General features: G+C 40.2%; 1 protein-coding gene across 4 annotated transcripts in view; it reads right to left on the bottom strand.

The window, feature by feature from the left end:
• whrna (whirlin a) overlaps positions 1–14210 on the bottom strand; it is a 160521-nt gene that overhangs the window by 71610 nt on the left and 74701 nt on the right. For all 4 annotated transcript variants that reach the window (XM_058064923.1, XM_058064926.1, XM_058064924.1 and 1 more), the window contains exon 3: positions 10115–10240. In XM_058064923.1, the coding sequence (XP_057920906.1) occupies positions 10115–10240 (126 nt within the window). The remainder of the gene's footprint in view (positions 1–10114; positions 10241–14210) is intronic.

Raw genomic sequence — 14210 nt, 5'->3', positions numbered from 1 at the left:
TTCAATGGCATTGTTGTAAAAGAATGTAAGGTGCTTTAATGTGCTATGCTCATAAAATAATTACAACACAGAAGCCATTCTCAACATACAATACACCCCCCCCTCACCAACACACACACACACACATGCACTCGTTCACCTTCACACATTACAGAAACAAAATGTTATAACCTACCACTAGTACACTGTTACTGATAAAATGTTGTTAAGATATTATAGCACACATTAACATCATCCACATTCCATGATGATCAGCTTTAACACAACTCAACATACCCAATTATACAAGACAATGGTACAAGACATGTCATACATTGCAGGTGCATTCAACCTGTAGGCTGCAGTAGAGCGACACATGAAAAATAACAATTACTGTTTGTGTACTTAATGTACACAAACAAAACAGGATGCGGACTGATACTGGCTTTCTGTATGTGCAGTGCCAATTGTATTCTTCTCTCTGATTGGTCAGATTATCAATAGATGGGAAACTTGGGCCAATCAGAATAAAGAAAGGGATTTAGCTACTTTTGGTTGAAATCTGAAATGGAAATAGCGCCTTTTGGTTGAAAGCATAAATTTCACATCACTTTTTTTCATATTTTTAAAAATGATTTCAAGACCAAAATATGTGATTTGGATACACATGACAGAGGTCTATTAAACTCATGAAAAATCATTGTTTGAATCATTGTCCTGCTGAAGGTTCCAGCTTGAGGTTACCAACAGAGGGCCAGACATTCTCTTTTAGGAATTTTTGCAGAATTCAATCTTCTAGGTTGGGGCGGCAGACCTCACATCTAGGACACCAGGTTCAATTCCACTCTCGGCCATCTCTTTGCATGTTCTCCCCGTGCATGTGTGGGTTTTCTCCGGGTACTCCGGTTTCCTCCCACATTCCAAAAACATGCTAGGTTAATTGGTGACTCCAAATTGTCCATAGGTATGAATGTGAGTGTGAATGGTTGTTTGTCTATATGTGCCCTGTGATTGGCTGGCCACCAGTCTAGGGTGTAGCCCGCCTCACGCCTGAAGACAGCTGGCACCCCTAGAAAATGAATGAATGAATAAACAATTCCACTTCATATCAGAGCCACTCAATAAAAAGCAGGATATTCCTGGCCTTCTAAATACAGTTTTTACCATTTTGAGAGCCCTGTAAACATGAAATAACACCCCTATAGTTACCTTTTGTGATTGAAACAATGAAATCGCGGATGCAAGTGACTGAATAGCTAGACTCATCCTAAGAGATAGGGTGAGCCATTGATATATAATGGAAAATCATATTATTATTATATTATTATTTTATTACTACTGTATTTTTTTACTACTGGTATACCATCGTCAAGCAAGAAACAGTTCTTGAGTGTGAATGGTTGTTTGTCTATATGTGTCCTGTGATTGGCTGGCGACCAGTCCAGGGAGAGAGGCGGGGGACGACAAATTTTGATTTCAGAGGCGGGGGGGGGGGTAAATGACACCTCTGATATTAAAATCTGTCGACCTGACATGACCCTGGCAGAACAAACTCCCATCATGCTAACACCTTGGTGGCAGGTGAACACAAACTGTGGATGGTCTTTGACCTCTTGATGGCTAAATATCTGTCCCGACTTCATGGCTGTCGTCCTTCCTGTTTTCACATCAGTGACCATCTCAGACCCTCGTTTACATTAGGCTTGTTGCTTTTGTTTTCTCTACAACGCATCAATAAATACAGTACACACTAAGGAAGTACAGTCGAAGATTGCACCCTCACACTATCACCGATAATGAATGAATGATCGCTGTTTTGTGGTAGAATATAGCTTATTTTCAATTTGTATGTGTACTATATTTAGTAAGAAGAATGTAAAAGTGACTATAGGGGTGTTATTTCATGTCTACATTGCTCTAATAATGGTAAACAGGGTTTTCTATGCTGTAACTCCGGAAATATTCCATTTATTAATATTGAATCCTACAGTTGGCTGTGGAAACAATTAACCACGACAAAAGAGCGATGTTTACATTGAGCTTGTTGCTTTTTTTTTCTCTACAACCCATCAATAAATACAGTACACGCGTCTAGGGAAGTACAGTCGAACATCGCCCCCTCACGCTATCACCGATAATGAATGATCGCTGTTTTGTGGTAGAATATGGTTAAAAATGGCTTATTTTCAATTTGTATGTGTACTATATTTAGTAAGAAAAATGTAAAAGTGACTATAGGGGTGTTATTTCATGTCTACAGTGCTCTAATAATAGTAAACAGGGTTTTCTATGCTGTAACTCCGGAAATATTCCATTTAATAATAAATTATTATTGAATCCTACAGTCGGCTGTGGAACCAATAAACCGCGACAAAAGAGCGATGACCGTACCTTCATTTGATGGAACCTCTCTCTCCAGACACACAGTCACCAGTGGTGCTCGGCTCCGACTTGTGATATAATTCATTTACATTTGACCATTCGATATCTGCACACTGCTGTGCTCTGTATGTGATCTGACCCCTTTACAAAATGTCTTTATTTTAGTCATTCTCTTCCTTAGTCAGGATACATTTTTTTCCACAACAGATCCAAGAGTGGTTGAGCCAGTCTCCGGACTGTAATACCATAAAACGTCTGTGGAAAGAGCAGAAACCTAGAGTTGCCAAGCGACAGCCTCTGTAAATAGGAGTGGATCAAAATCTTTGTTTTATAATAACTGTTTTCCCATCTATTTGACGTTGATTTATTTGTGGCGACCCGCTATGACTAACTTTGGACTGCCATTGATAGATTTGATGTTTTTTTTTTTTTTGCTACCTGTTTGCTCTTGCACATAAACACATTACATGCAACTGTCTGTGTAGCTTGTCATAACAACTCTGTACAGTAGATGGCATCGTAACACTACTTCTTAGCACAACTCCTATGACTTAGTTGCGCATAATTACGCATCTGTTCTTCAATATTGTATATTAGATGTTATTTTTTAAACTTGTTTTTTCACAAGACACGAGTACAAACACCCAGTTATGCAAATTTGATGATGATGTCATTCATCCCCCACCTCCTCCACCTAAATTGCGCAAATTGTTTTACCTTTTTGCATGACATTTGAGGATGTTTCTAAGGCTCCTTAAATGCCACACTCTGTGGTATATCACTAAAGGATGACTAGTTTTATTTTAGTTTCATACACTGTAGTTTTACTATACAGCAGTTAATGTCTTTTTACACAAGAGTGGCCAAATGCTTGCAACTAATGTAATGTGCCTAGCTGACTCTTATAAATGCTAGTAGTTCCTATTTAATATTGTTATTACTTGTAATAAAGCTCCCTTTTGGCGGTTGTAAATGGCAGTGGCTCATGATACAATTGCAGCAATAACTTTATAATTCTGAATAACTTGCAAATAACTTCTATGAATGAAACTAAGCTCTATATATAAATATACTGGATGAAGTTTTACAGTTTACCACAAATAATAATTCTATTTAAATTAAATTTAAATAGAAAATTTGTTAAATTTTAGCTTTAAACTAATCCATCCATACACTTTCTATGCCGCTTATCCTCACTGGGCTTGTGGGGATATCGTGGGCCAATTATCCTAGCATGTTTTTGGAATGTGGGAGGAAACCGGAGTACCCGGAGAAAACCCACGCATGCACGAGGAGAACTTGCAAACTCCACACAGAGATGGCCGAGGGTGGAATCAAACTCGGGTCTCCTTGCTGTGGGTGGGGACTTGCACGCTAACCACTCCACCGCCGTGCGCCCCCCATTTTGAAAATTAATTAATTAATTCATTCATTCATTTTCTACCGCTTTTCCTCACAAGGGTCGCGGGGGTTGCTGGAGCCTATCCCAGCTGTCTTCGGGTGAGAGGCGGGGTACACCCTGGACTGGTGGCCAGCCAATCACAGAGCACATATAGACAAACAACCATTCACACTCACATTCATACCTATGGACAATTTGGAGTGGCCAATTAACCTAGCATGTTTTTGGAATGTGGGAGGAAACCGGAGTACCCGGAGAAAACCCACGCATGCACGGGGAGAACATGCAAACTCCACACAGAGATGGCTGAGGGTGGAATTGAACCCAGGTCTCCTAGCTGTGAGGTCTGCGCGCTCGCTACTCGACCGCCGTGCGACCCCCCATTTTGTAAATGTTAAATAATTTTTTTTTTCTCTCTTAATAATAAAAAGCTTCATTGAAAATCTGCAATTTGTGGTCAGTTGTGTGGTCAGGGACCAATATTTAAATTTGTTTGATGATCTGAAATATTTAAATGTGACAAACAGGAAAGCCCGGTTTAGAATATGTTGATCTACACAGGCATGGTTTTAATGTACGAACCAATACCAAAATCTGCAGTATCGCCCACCCCTGCACTCTTGTGGGAACAGCTTAACAGCTTGTGACTTTATGGCATAGACATTAATATTCTGATCCATAATGTCAACCAACTGTCTGTTTCCTTCCTCCTATCTGATGTTTTTTATTGCAACCTCTCTACAATGACTTGTTTTGTTTCAGATTCCTTATGTTTCATATTTGGGGCTCACATAACATGTAATATCACATCACATGTCAATAAAGCATATTCTATTACAGCTTCAAGCCACAAGGGTTAATCAATCCTTATCAAACATGGCATCGTAATTGGACAGCTCTTGTCATTGTCTCTGTTTTTCGCATACTAAACCAGTGTTTGTATTTCAGAACTTGATTGAGTGAGACAAAACATTTTTTTTCTGGTTAACGTTACTGGCATGACAAGGACATCCCACCTAGATGTTTACCACACGGCACCGTGCAGCCATCATCAGTCCATCTTTTTCCTTCAATGGAACAAAGGAGCTTCAGTTTGTGCAGGGGCGTCAGACGGCAGGTGGCTATATGGAGACTTTGTCCTTCATGTCTGAAGACGCTGTACGTCACAATACTCGTCTGACAAAAGACTTCATTCATAGGAATAACCTCACTCCTCTGTGATTGGCTGGCGACCAGTACAGGGTATACCCCGCCTATCGTTCCGAAGACAGCTGGGATAGGCTCCAGCGCCCCCTGGAGAATAAGCGGTAGACCAATGTCTTTAAGATCCAACAGTGAGAAATGTAAATTCTTGCTATTCTTTAACTATAGACAAACAACCATTCACACTCACATTCATACCTATGGACAATTTGGAGTCGCTAATTAACCTAGCATGTTTTTGGAATGTGGGAGGAAACCGGAGTACCCGGAGAAAACCCACGCATGCACGGGGAGAACATGCAAACTCCACACAGAGATGGCCGAGGGTGGAATTGAACCCTGGTCTGTGACTCTTGGACGGCCAATACAGATAAAGAAACAATTTTAACAATGGTGACACTAATAAAAATAACCAAAACAAAACCAAATCACCAAAACATATTAGGATTCATGGATTATAGACAATTCATCATAATATTCATTCATTTCTGCCGCTTTTCCTCACGAGGGTCGCGGGGGTGCTGGAGCCTATCCCAGCTGTCTTCTGCAAGAGGCGGGGTACACTCTGTACTGGTCGCCAGCCAAGCCAGCCAATCACAGGGCACATATAGTGAAACAACCATTCACACTCACATTCATACCTATGGACAATTTGGAGTCGCCAATTAACCTAGCATGTTTTTGGAATGTGGGAGGAAACCGGAGTACCCGGAGAAAACCCACGCATGCACGGGGAGAACATGCAAACTCCACACAGAGATGGCCGAGGGTGGGATTGAACCCTGGTCTCCTAGCTGTGAGGTCTGCGCGCTAACCACTCGACCGACGTGCCGCCAGCTTAAAATTTTAAACTTAAAATTGTAAGTCAAACAAGCTTATGCAGCATAAGCACCGTCACAAAACAAAATATCTGAGTGAAAAAAAAATGTTCTGTATTATGCTCAATGTGACAAAAGTCTTTTCTTTTTGTAGTCCTGAGGTCCATTTAAAGATTAATGTCCATAAATTCTTGCTATTCTTCAACTGGTCTTAAAATTTACATCGGGGGTGTATAAGCCTGACGTACCGATGATGCTTGATTTTACATGCGTACTCGGACATTGTAATTTAATCCCATCAACTCACACTGATTTGCGTGGAGAGTCGGGCCATGAATACATATCAGACTCACCACAATGAATCAACTCTCAAGAGGCTTTCACAGAAAATGCAGGCACAGCATAATAAGTGGCGTAGCATGATGCCACACAAGCAATCTCGTTCAGCTAGCGTGGGGAAAAAAAAGCAGACTTCAAAGTGTCTACAAGTCTTTCAATGATGCAAATCAGTCAAGTACAAACACATTCATGCTATTTGTATTTGCTATTTGTAAGAGCTTTTGGGGCAGGAAGACGGCCGCTTTCCAAGCAAAAGTAAACCGACAATGCAACATGAACCCATCTTTACGTTTTTGGGTTACTACACTACAGTCGTCCCTCATTTATAGCTGTTAATTGGTTCCAGACCCGATTAATGGATTTCTGCGATATAGCATTCAATGTTCATAAATGGGGCTACATGGTGGAGAAGTGTTTAGCACACAGGCCTCACAGCTAGGAGACCTGAGTTCAATTCCACCCTCTGCCATCTCTGTGTGGAGTTTGCATGTTTGCATGCGTGGGTTTTCTCCGGGTACTCCGGTTTCCTCCCACATTCCAAAAACATGCTAGGTTAATTGGCCACTCCAAATTGTCCATAGGTATGAATGTGAGTGTGAATGGTTGTTTGTCTATATGTGCCCTGTGATTGGCTGGCGACCAGTCCACAGCGTCTCACCCAAAATCAGCTGGGATAGGCTCCAGCACCCCCACGACCCTCGTGAGGATAAGCGGTAGAAAATGAATGAATGAATGAATGTTCATAAATGGAATATTTTCCTACTTAGAGTATAGAAAACCGGTTTGACTTTCTATGTTTTTTAAACATTAATAGATTTCACCTTTACGCTCCTATTATTCTTTGTTTACGCAACACTACACAACTGCAGGGGCTCGCTAGCTAGCAATCTAGCGAACTAGCAAGCCACATATTATGCTCGTGAATTTCTTCTACACTTCACTTCCACACGGAATGGGAGGAGAACATTTTTTTTTCAACTATGATGTCGGACACACCGAGGCTGACTTCATGACTTCATGCAGTGTTAAGGTAATGCAATGGAAGGTAATGTCTCAATGTTTTGTGTCATTACTGCCACCCAGTGACCAGAACAATACATACTACTTGTATTTTAATGTTGTGACTAATACAGTAAACCTCGGATATATCGGATTCAATTGTTCCCACTGGTTTTGTCCGATATAAGCGAAATCCGTTATATGCATATACCGGAAAATGTCCGTTTTACGCATATATCGGATTTATATCCGGTATATGCGTAAATCGGATTTTATCCGTTATAAAAAGGAACTTCCTTGACTATGTTTCCAATGTACCTGGATGCTGCAAATGACGTCGTATAGCGGCCTGTCACGATTCGGCAAATCGGAGCGCCACGATGCGGCCATCCGATATATGCGAGGGAAATTTAATGGAAATGCATTGGAACGGGACTGGAGATTTTGTCCGAAATAGGCGAAATCCGTTATAAAAAATCCGATATATGCAATGAATTTTTATTGGAAATGCATTACAGAAAAATCGGTTCTTTTTTATCTGTCCGTTGTGAGCGAATTTCCGATATATCCGAGTCCGATATATCCGAGGTTTACTGTAAGAGACCAAAGTCTATCACGAAACAGCGATCGTTTATTCACTCATTTCTGTTACTGTAGTGTTACTACATGGACAAAGTATTTCACTATGGATCTATAGAATACACTGTAAGAATTGTCTTTTGGGTTTCAAAAGAGTCCAATTTATTGAAATGTGCATATATGCACATCGTAGTTGGCATGACATTGCCAATGTCTTTACGTCATGACAATAATGGGAATACATTTACAGAATTTCTACTAATATGAGAAAAAGAGTAAGAATGTAGTCTTTGTACGGCACAAGGTCTGAATATTTAGTAACTGACCTTGTTATTTGGCCCTTTTTGTCAATGTGTGTTTTGTGTCGTCTCAGCAGGATTGCTTTATCATCACACAGGATGAAAATGAGCACTGTGCAAATGAGAAACCCTTGGCCGGAATCCATGCACAAGATCACAGCTCTCTTTATTGACTGACTATTCCACCATGTGTTCACATTGTTTACGTTTGGGGGTTGGGAAAAAAAGAGAGAATAAAAAAAGCTAGTTGTTTTGTCAACAAGCTAAAAAATGGTGGGCACCAACCAAATACGTGGGCGGCTATTATGTAGAATCATACGGCACCGAGAAGGCGAATCATTTGTTAGTATATTTAGACAACAACAGGAAGTTCACAGAAGAGGACAACCAGATTATTCAACTGCAATAACATCCTTTTTGCATGTGCAAAATATCTAATCACCATAAAATGGAAGCAAATATGCACGCTTCAGTCGTTTGGATTTGACCCAGACATCCAATGCCAAATAAAAAATGATGAAGCTGGTGATACGGTGGCGATTAAGCCACATCTGAAGGTGCCACAGACACAATGGGTTTATATTACACAATGTCTCAAGGACGGCAAGGGAACACAAAACATGCCTTGTTTAAAAGAGTGGAACCTCCTTGGGTTTCCTTATTAGATGACTGCAGCTGGCTTTTAATGTGACCGAACATCTCAAGGGAACACAGTGGCGCATGTGGTGCCTCAAGCAAGAACGTTCCAAATTCAAATGTCCGTTTGGGCCTCTGTATACTTATAGTATTATTATAAATTGTCACACTAGATCCTTAGGTAATGCAAAAATAGGCAAACTGAACGGTGATACTACTGAGCTGTCATACACAATTTGTTTCAATTCCATTATGTATTTATTTCTAGAGCGGAATATCGAGTAATGAACCCTTTGGGTCTCCATCGGGCACCGGAATTTGAAGAGTTGCTAAAACGAGGTGGACTTAAATTCTTCCACTCTACTTTCCAATCTACATTGAAATGTCAAATTTAGGAGTGCACAATAAACATCCCACCTATAATTACAAATACAACAATACAAATATACAACATAAGGTGGCCAGAAATATTTCAGTATTGAACAAAGCAAAACTTGTTCTCAATCAGAAATCACTCCACACTCTTTATTGCTCTCTGGTTCTACCATATCTTACTTATTGTGTGGAAATATGGGCTAATAACTATAAAAGCAATCTTCATTCACTTGCTAAATGTACTGCAAAAAAGGTCAGTCAGAATAATTCATAATGCCGCCTACAGAGAACATACTAACTCCTTAATTCTAAAATCACAAATACTTCAACTTGCTGATATAGTTCATCTTCAAACAGCTAAAATAATGCATAAGGCTAAAAACAACCAATTAGGGGTAGGATTTAATAAGCTTTGCTTCTTCCTACTCCTTTTGGACATGTGGAACTGGGAACTGATTATGGGATGCACTCAATTGTAATCTGATGCATGTTCAAATGAAATAAAACCATTACCATTACCATTACCGTAATTATCGGGGCCATAAAAAGATTTATCATATCATATCAATAAGGCAATAAAATTACAAAGTAGTTCAGTAGCTCAAGTGCTCCTTTTTGTCCAGCCTGTGAATTTAACGGCCCGTTCTAACTTCTCCTGAGCTCACTCGTAAGCACACATTCACTGTTTCAGAGGAAGACATATACCTTATCAGTTAACTGAAACACCAACATCGCTCGGGTGCCTGGGGATTGTTCCTGTCAACGCGGCATTTCAAAAGTACAAAAAAGTATGCCAGAGAAAACCCGAGGACTAAAAAACAAATTGTGATTTCATCCCTCATCAGCTCTGTACCAATAAAAAAGAGAGCTTTTGTTGGCTAGTAAACCCCTTGAGACAAACGTTGTACTTTCGAGCTGTCATGATGTTTTTGTTTTTTTGTCAATTTGTCAACTCCAATTATGTCTTTGTTACCTCCGAGTGTACACAAACAGTTAAATCTAAATACTAAATAAAATATCTAAATACCGTTTCGGATGGATTCCTATGCAAGTATGAAAACAAATCAAAACGATATGAAAGATATGTTATCGACAAGTGATACCTTGAGTCCTCCGCATTCAGCCGCCGAGCCAGGATCCACTCCAGTGATGTAAATACCCAAAGTGTATTCTGCTCCACCCCGGATCATAAGGCCCAGGGACCGGCCATCATCCAGAACCAGGTTGACCTGTCAACGACAGAGAGGTTGATATTCCTATTACTAATATTTTGTGACTTCTTTCCATTTTCTCACATTTTCAGTCCCATTGCAAACTCCTAACCTATACACCAGTGATTTTCAACCTTTTTTGAGCCACGGCAAGTTTTTTACATTGGAAAAATCTAGTGGCACACCACTAACCAAAAATGTTATAAAATGTCACCACGACCTCACACGCATCAATAAGTCTATCGGAGGAACAAGGTAGGTGTTGCCACACGGACCAATATTACATTGCTCTGCCAGTCTTTACACCACAGACACTCCACAGTAGCCACGTTTTTACATGACCACTTTTTCTCTTCCCGAATGACCTTTCGGGAAACAATGGTATCCATAGAAAGGAATATTCCAATCTCTTGTCTACATGCGCCGTGAAAATCAACCAGAATAGTCAATAGGGCATGCCCAGTAAAACGTAAACATCAACATCATGTGGTACCGGCTTCCCCAAGTTATTCTTTACTTGTTGGAATAACTCCGTATTGCCAGTTTTTCGTCTGTCCAGTCTTGAAATTTAGTTTGAATCAAAAACAAACTTTGCTTAGTCCAGTGCCGATTGCTGGCCTCCATTTTTAAAACTGAAGAACGTCTGGATCTGCGTCTTACGTCATATCTGAGCATGCGCTGAAAGAACTCACCCGGGATAAATTTTAACAGGAAAAGATCAAATTCAATCTTGCTAATATTTTATAATTAAACTCAGGACATGTTTTATATAGATATATATTTTCTTTTTTGATATTGGATAATTCCTCACGGCACACCTGACGGTTTCTCAAGGTACACTAGTGTGCCGCGGCACAGTGGTTGAAAATCACTGCTCTACACTACAACCTCATCTGGAACTGTTCACAATCAATATTTATCTACAAACATCAACAATTTCAATGAAAGAGCCCAGCAGAGATGCTGACTGGGTGTCTAGAAACAAAATCCTCCATCCACCTTTCCAGATCGCGACTGATTATTTCTCCAACCGTTTTGCTCTGGTCAGCATATCAGAGGATGAAAAATTGCTGACGTTATTGTGGGCCAGCTAGCTGGCTTTGCGAGGCAAAGCTGAAATGTGATTGGTTAAAGAAACAGCCTTGAAGCCTTGCAGCCACGAGTCATGCTAGGAAACGAAGATAATAGACTGTTAGGACTAAATTATTCCAAATTCATGTAAGAAATACTAAAACGTACATCAGTGCTTATGTTTGTGTTGAGGCCAGCAGAGAAGGCTTTGCTGGTGACGGCACACCATTGTGTAATGGCATCCTTATTAAAACTGATTTTACACTGATGGCTTAGCTTAGCCTAACAATAATTGGTGACTGTCAAAATAATTCACGGTATGATTCTGACTATGCTACATATAAATACATATCCATGACATAACACCAGAAGCATTTTTACATTGCTCGATGTCGCCCTAATACAGTCCTCTTGCATCATATTTTCTACAATCCAATTGGCAGAAAGCCAACAACCTGTCACGGTTCGGCTTCATCGCTTTAAAGTTCGACCCCAGGATGCAGAGAGCAGGACCAATAGCAGGTAAATAATATTTATTGCGTGCAATAATTGCAGCAGCAGGAAAAGCAACTCAGGTAGCTGACGGACAACTGATAATGATCCAACAAAGGGGAGATGCACACACCTGAACTAAATAGGAGGACAAATTAGGGACAGGTGTGGGTAACCATGGCAACTAAGGCAAACGGGGCAAAAGAGGAAGTCCAATACAAAACCAGAGTGTTCAAAAGGGGAAACCAAAGCCCAGACAGGGAACATAAACAAACTGTCACGCACGAACCCACACAGGGCGTGACACAACCTTTGCCAAGTTGCAAAATGGAGGAAATTATGTTCTTTGTCACATTTATCCAGGCTATGGAGAATGGCTTAGATTATTCGAGTCATCCTCCTCCTCCTCCTCTTGGCAGCAAATAGCAGCTCTTACGTGATCTCTGGCATCAGTTGTTATTCTGGAATTACTGTGATATGTGCTACCACTCTGAAGTCAAACGGGGAGGAGCATCTTAATCTGGGACCGTAATCATGAATCATCTGTGACAAAAACCACAGGAAGACTTCCTTACTTATTCTACGTGCTACGTATATCAATGGAGGGTTATGCCATTTTTCAAAGCAGACAAAATAGGTACAGTAGTTCCTCGCAATATCATGGTTCAATTATCGCTCCTCCACTCTATATCGCGTTGAAAAAAATGTATTCATGTATTATTGATCGCTGTTTTGTGGTTTACTATTGCATATTATTCATTCATTCATTCATTTTCTACCGTTTATCCTCACGAGGGTCGCGGAGGGTGCTGGGGCCTTCATGTTTGCTTTGCCTGATTTGAAAAACGGCATAACCGTCCATTGATATGTAGCAGAACAATCAGTATTATGCCGGTGTGGTTTCTGAGATGCTTGAAAACATTGTAGCAAACCAGTTAGCCAGCAAACTGAGACTGTCAGACCATTTTTTTTTAATTGAACCACCAAAATTAGAAATGGACAAAGGCTAATTAGTTGGACCGGTCTTCTTAGATTTGATTTGCTGACATTTCTGTCATTGTTATTCACATCCTGTCCTTCACTAATCTTGCTGGATTTGAGTAAAATAGCACTACAGTAGTTCAAATCCCTCCTTTATCACAGTTAATTGGTTACAGACCCAACTGTGATTAGTTAATTTCGTAAAAAGTACGATTCCTTATTAAGAAATCTAATGTTTTCCAAGTTAGAACATAGGATACCTTGCAAATACTGTTTGTAATCCCCTTACATACACATGAAATAATACCCAATATTCAGTACTAAACACAATAAGAGTAAATATGCAATTGAATTTGACGTCTTTCAATATTTTTTTAATAATAATATGAGTGGTGGTAGCATGTCGGTCGAGTGGTTAGCACGCAGACCTCAGAGCTAGGAGACCAGGGTTCAATTCCACCCTCGGCCATCTCTGTGTGGAGTTTGCATGTTCTCCCCGTGCATGCGTGGGTTTTCTCCGGGTACTCCGGTTTCCTCCCACATTCCAAAAACATGCTAGGTTAATTGACCCTCGTGAGGATAAACGGTAGAAAATGAATGAATGAATGAATAATATGCAATAGTAAACCATGAAACAGCAATCAATAATACGTGAATACATTTTTTTCAACGTGATAGAGTGAAGGAGCGATTATCGAACCATGATATTGCGAGGAACTACTGTACCTATTTTTGAGCATTTGATAAAATTGATGTATAAATACCTGCTATTTTTAGTGAGCTCGTAGTTCTTAGAGAAGCAGGCTCTATGGCTGGATTCAACTGGATTCAGATTGGGGTCAGTTTAGATATGACTGTTTTAATTGTAATGTGTAATTATTTTTGTAAAAGTGGTTCCAGTGCTGCAGTTCAGCATGACATGTCAAATGTACAGGTATATACTTGTCCCTATCAAATAAATAAACTGAGGTTATGCAGATGAAAGGGGCACATTTTGCTGCAAATTTTCCAAATTAGACCTGGCAGTTGACTACAGACTTCGGAAAAAAAACGCCACAATATCCATACAGCCAAACTCAGTGGGTTGCAGGGCTGCATTTATGACTGACCTTCTGTGACTTTCTCCCATCTCCACTCAGGATCTCTGGTACTCAGCCAGAATTAAAATAGGGTTCTTGTTCGCTTATATCACAAAAGCGCTTCTCTCCCAATTTATCAGTTTGGCAAGGCAGCCAGCTCGAGGAAAGAGTTCTGAATGTCCCAAACATCCGGCACTAAAAAATGTCTGAGGTCGGGTGCCTACCCACAGTCTCCGGCTTTGATTGATCTTCATTTCCATTGACCTTATAGGTTTTGCTATTATATAAAGTATTTTCTGTGTATCTTTTCGAATGTTCACAGAACACTGACTGTACCCAAAAGAGGAACTGAACAATCTCAGTTA

This window comes from Doryrhamphus excisus, chromosome 2 (assembly GCF_030265055.1).
Source record: "Doryrhamphus excisus isolate RoL2022-K1 chromosome 2, RoL_Dexc_1.0, whole genome shotgun sequence".
Lineage (NCBI taxonomy): Eukaryota > Metazoa > Chordata > Actinopteri > Syngnathiformes > Syngnathidae > Doryrhamphus > Doryrhamphus excisus.
The sequence above is the reverse complement of the archived record's forward strand: the minus strand, read 5'-3'. Positions and strand labels throughout refer to the sequence as shown.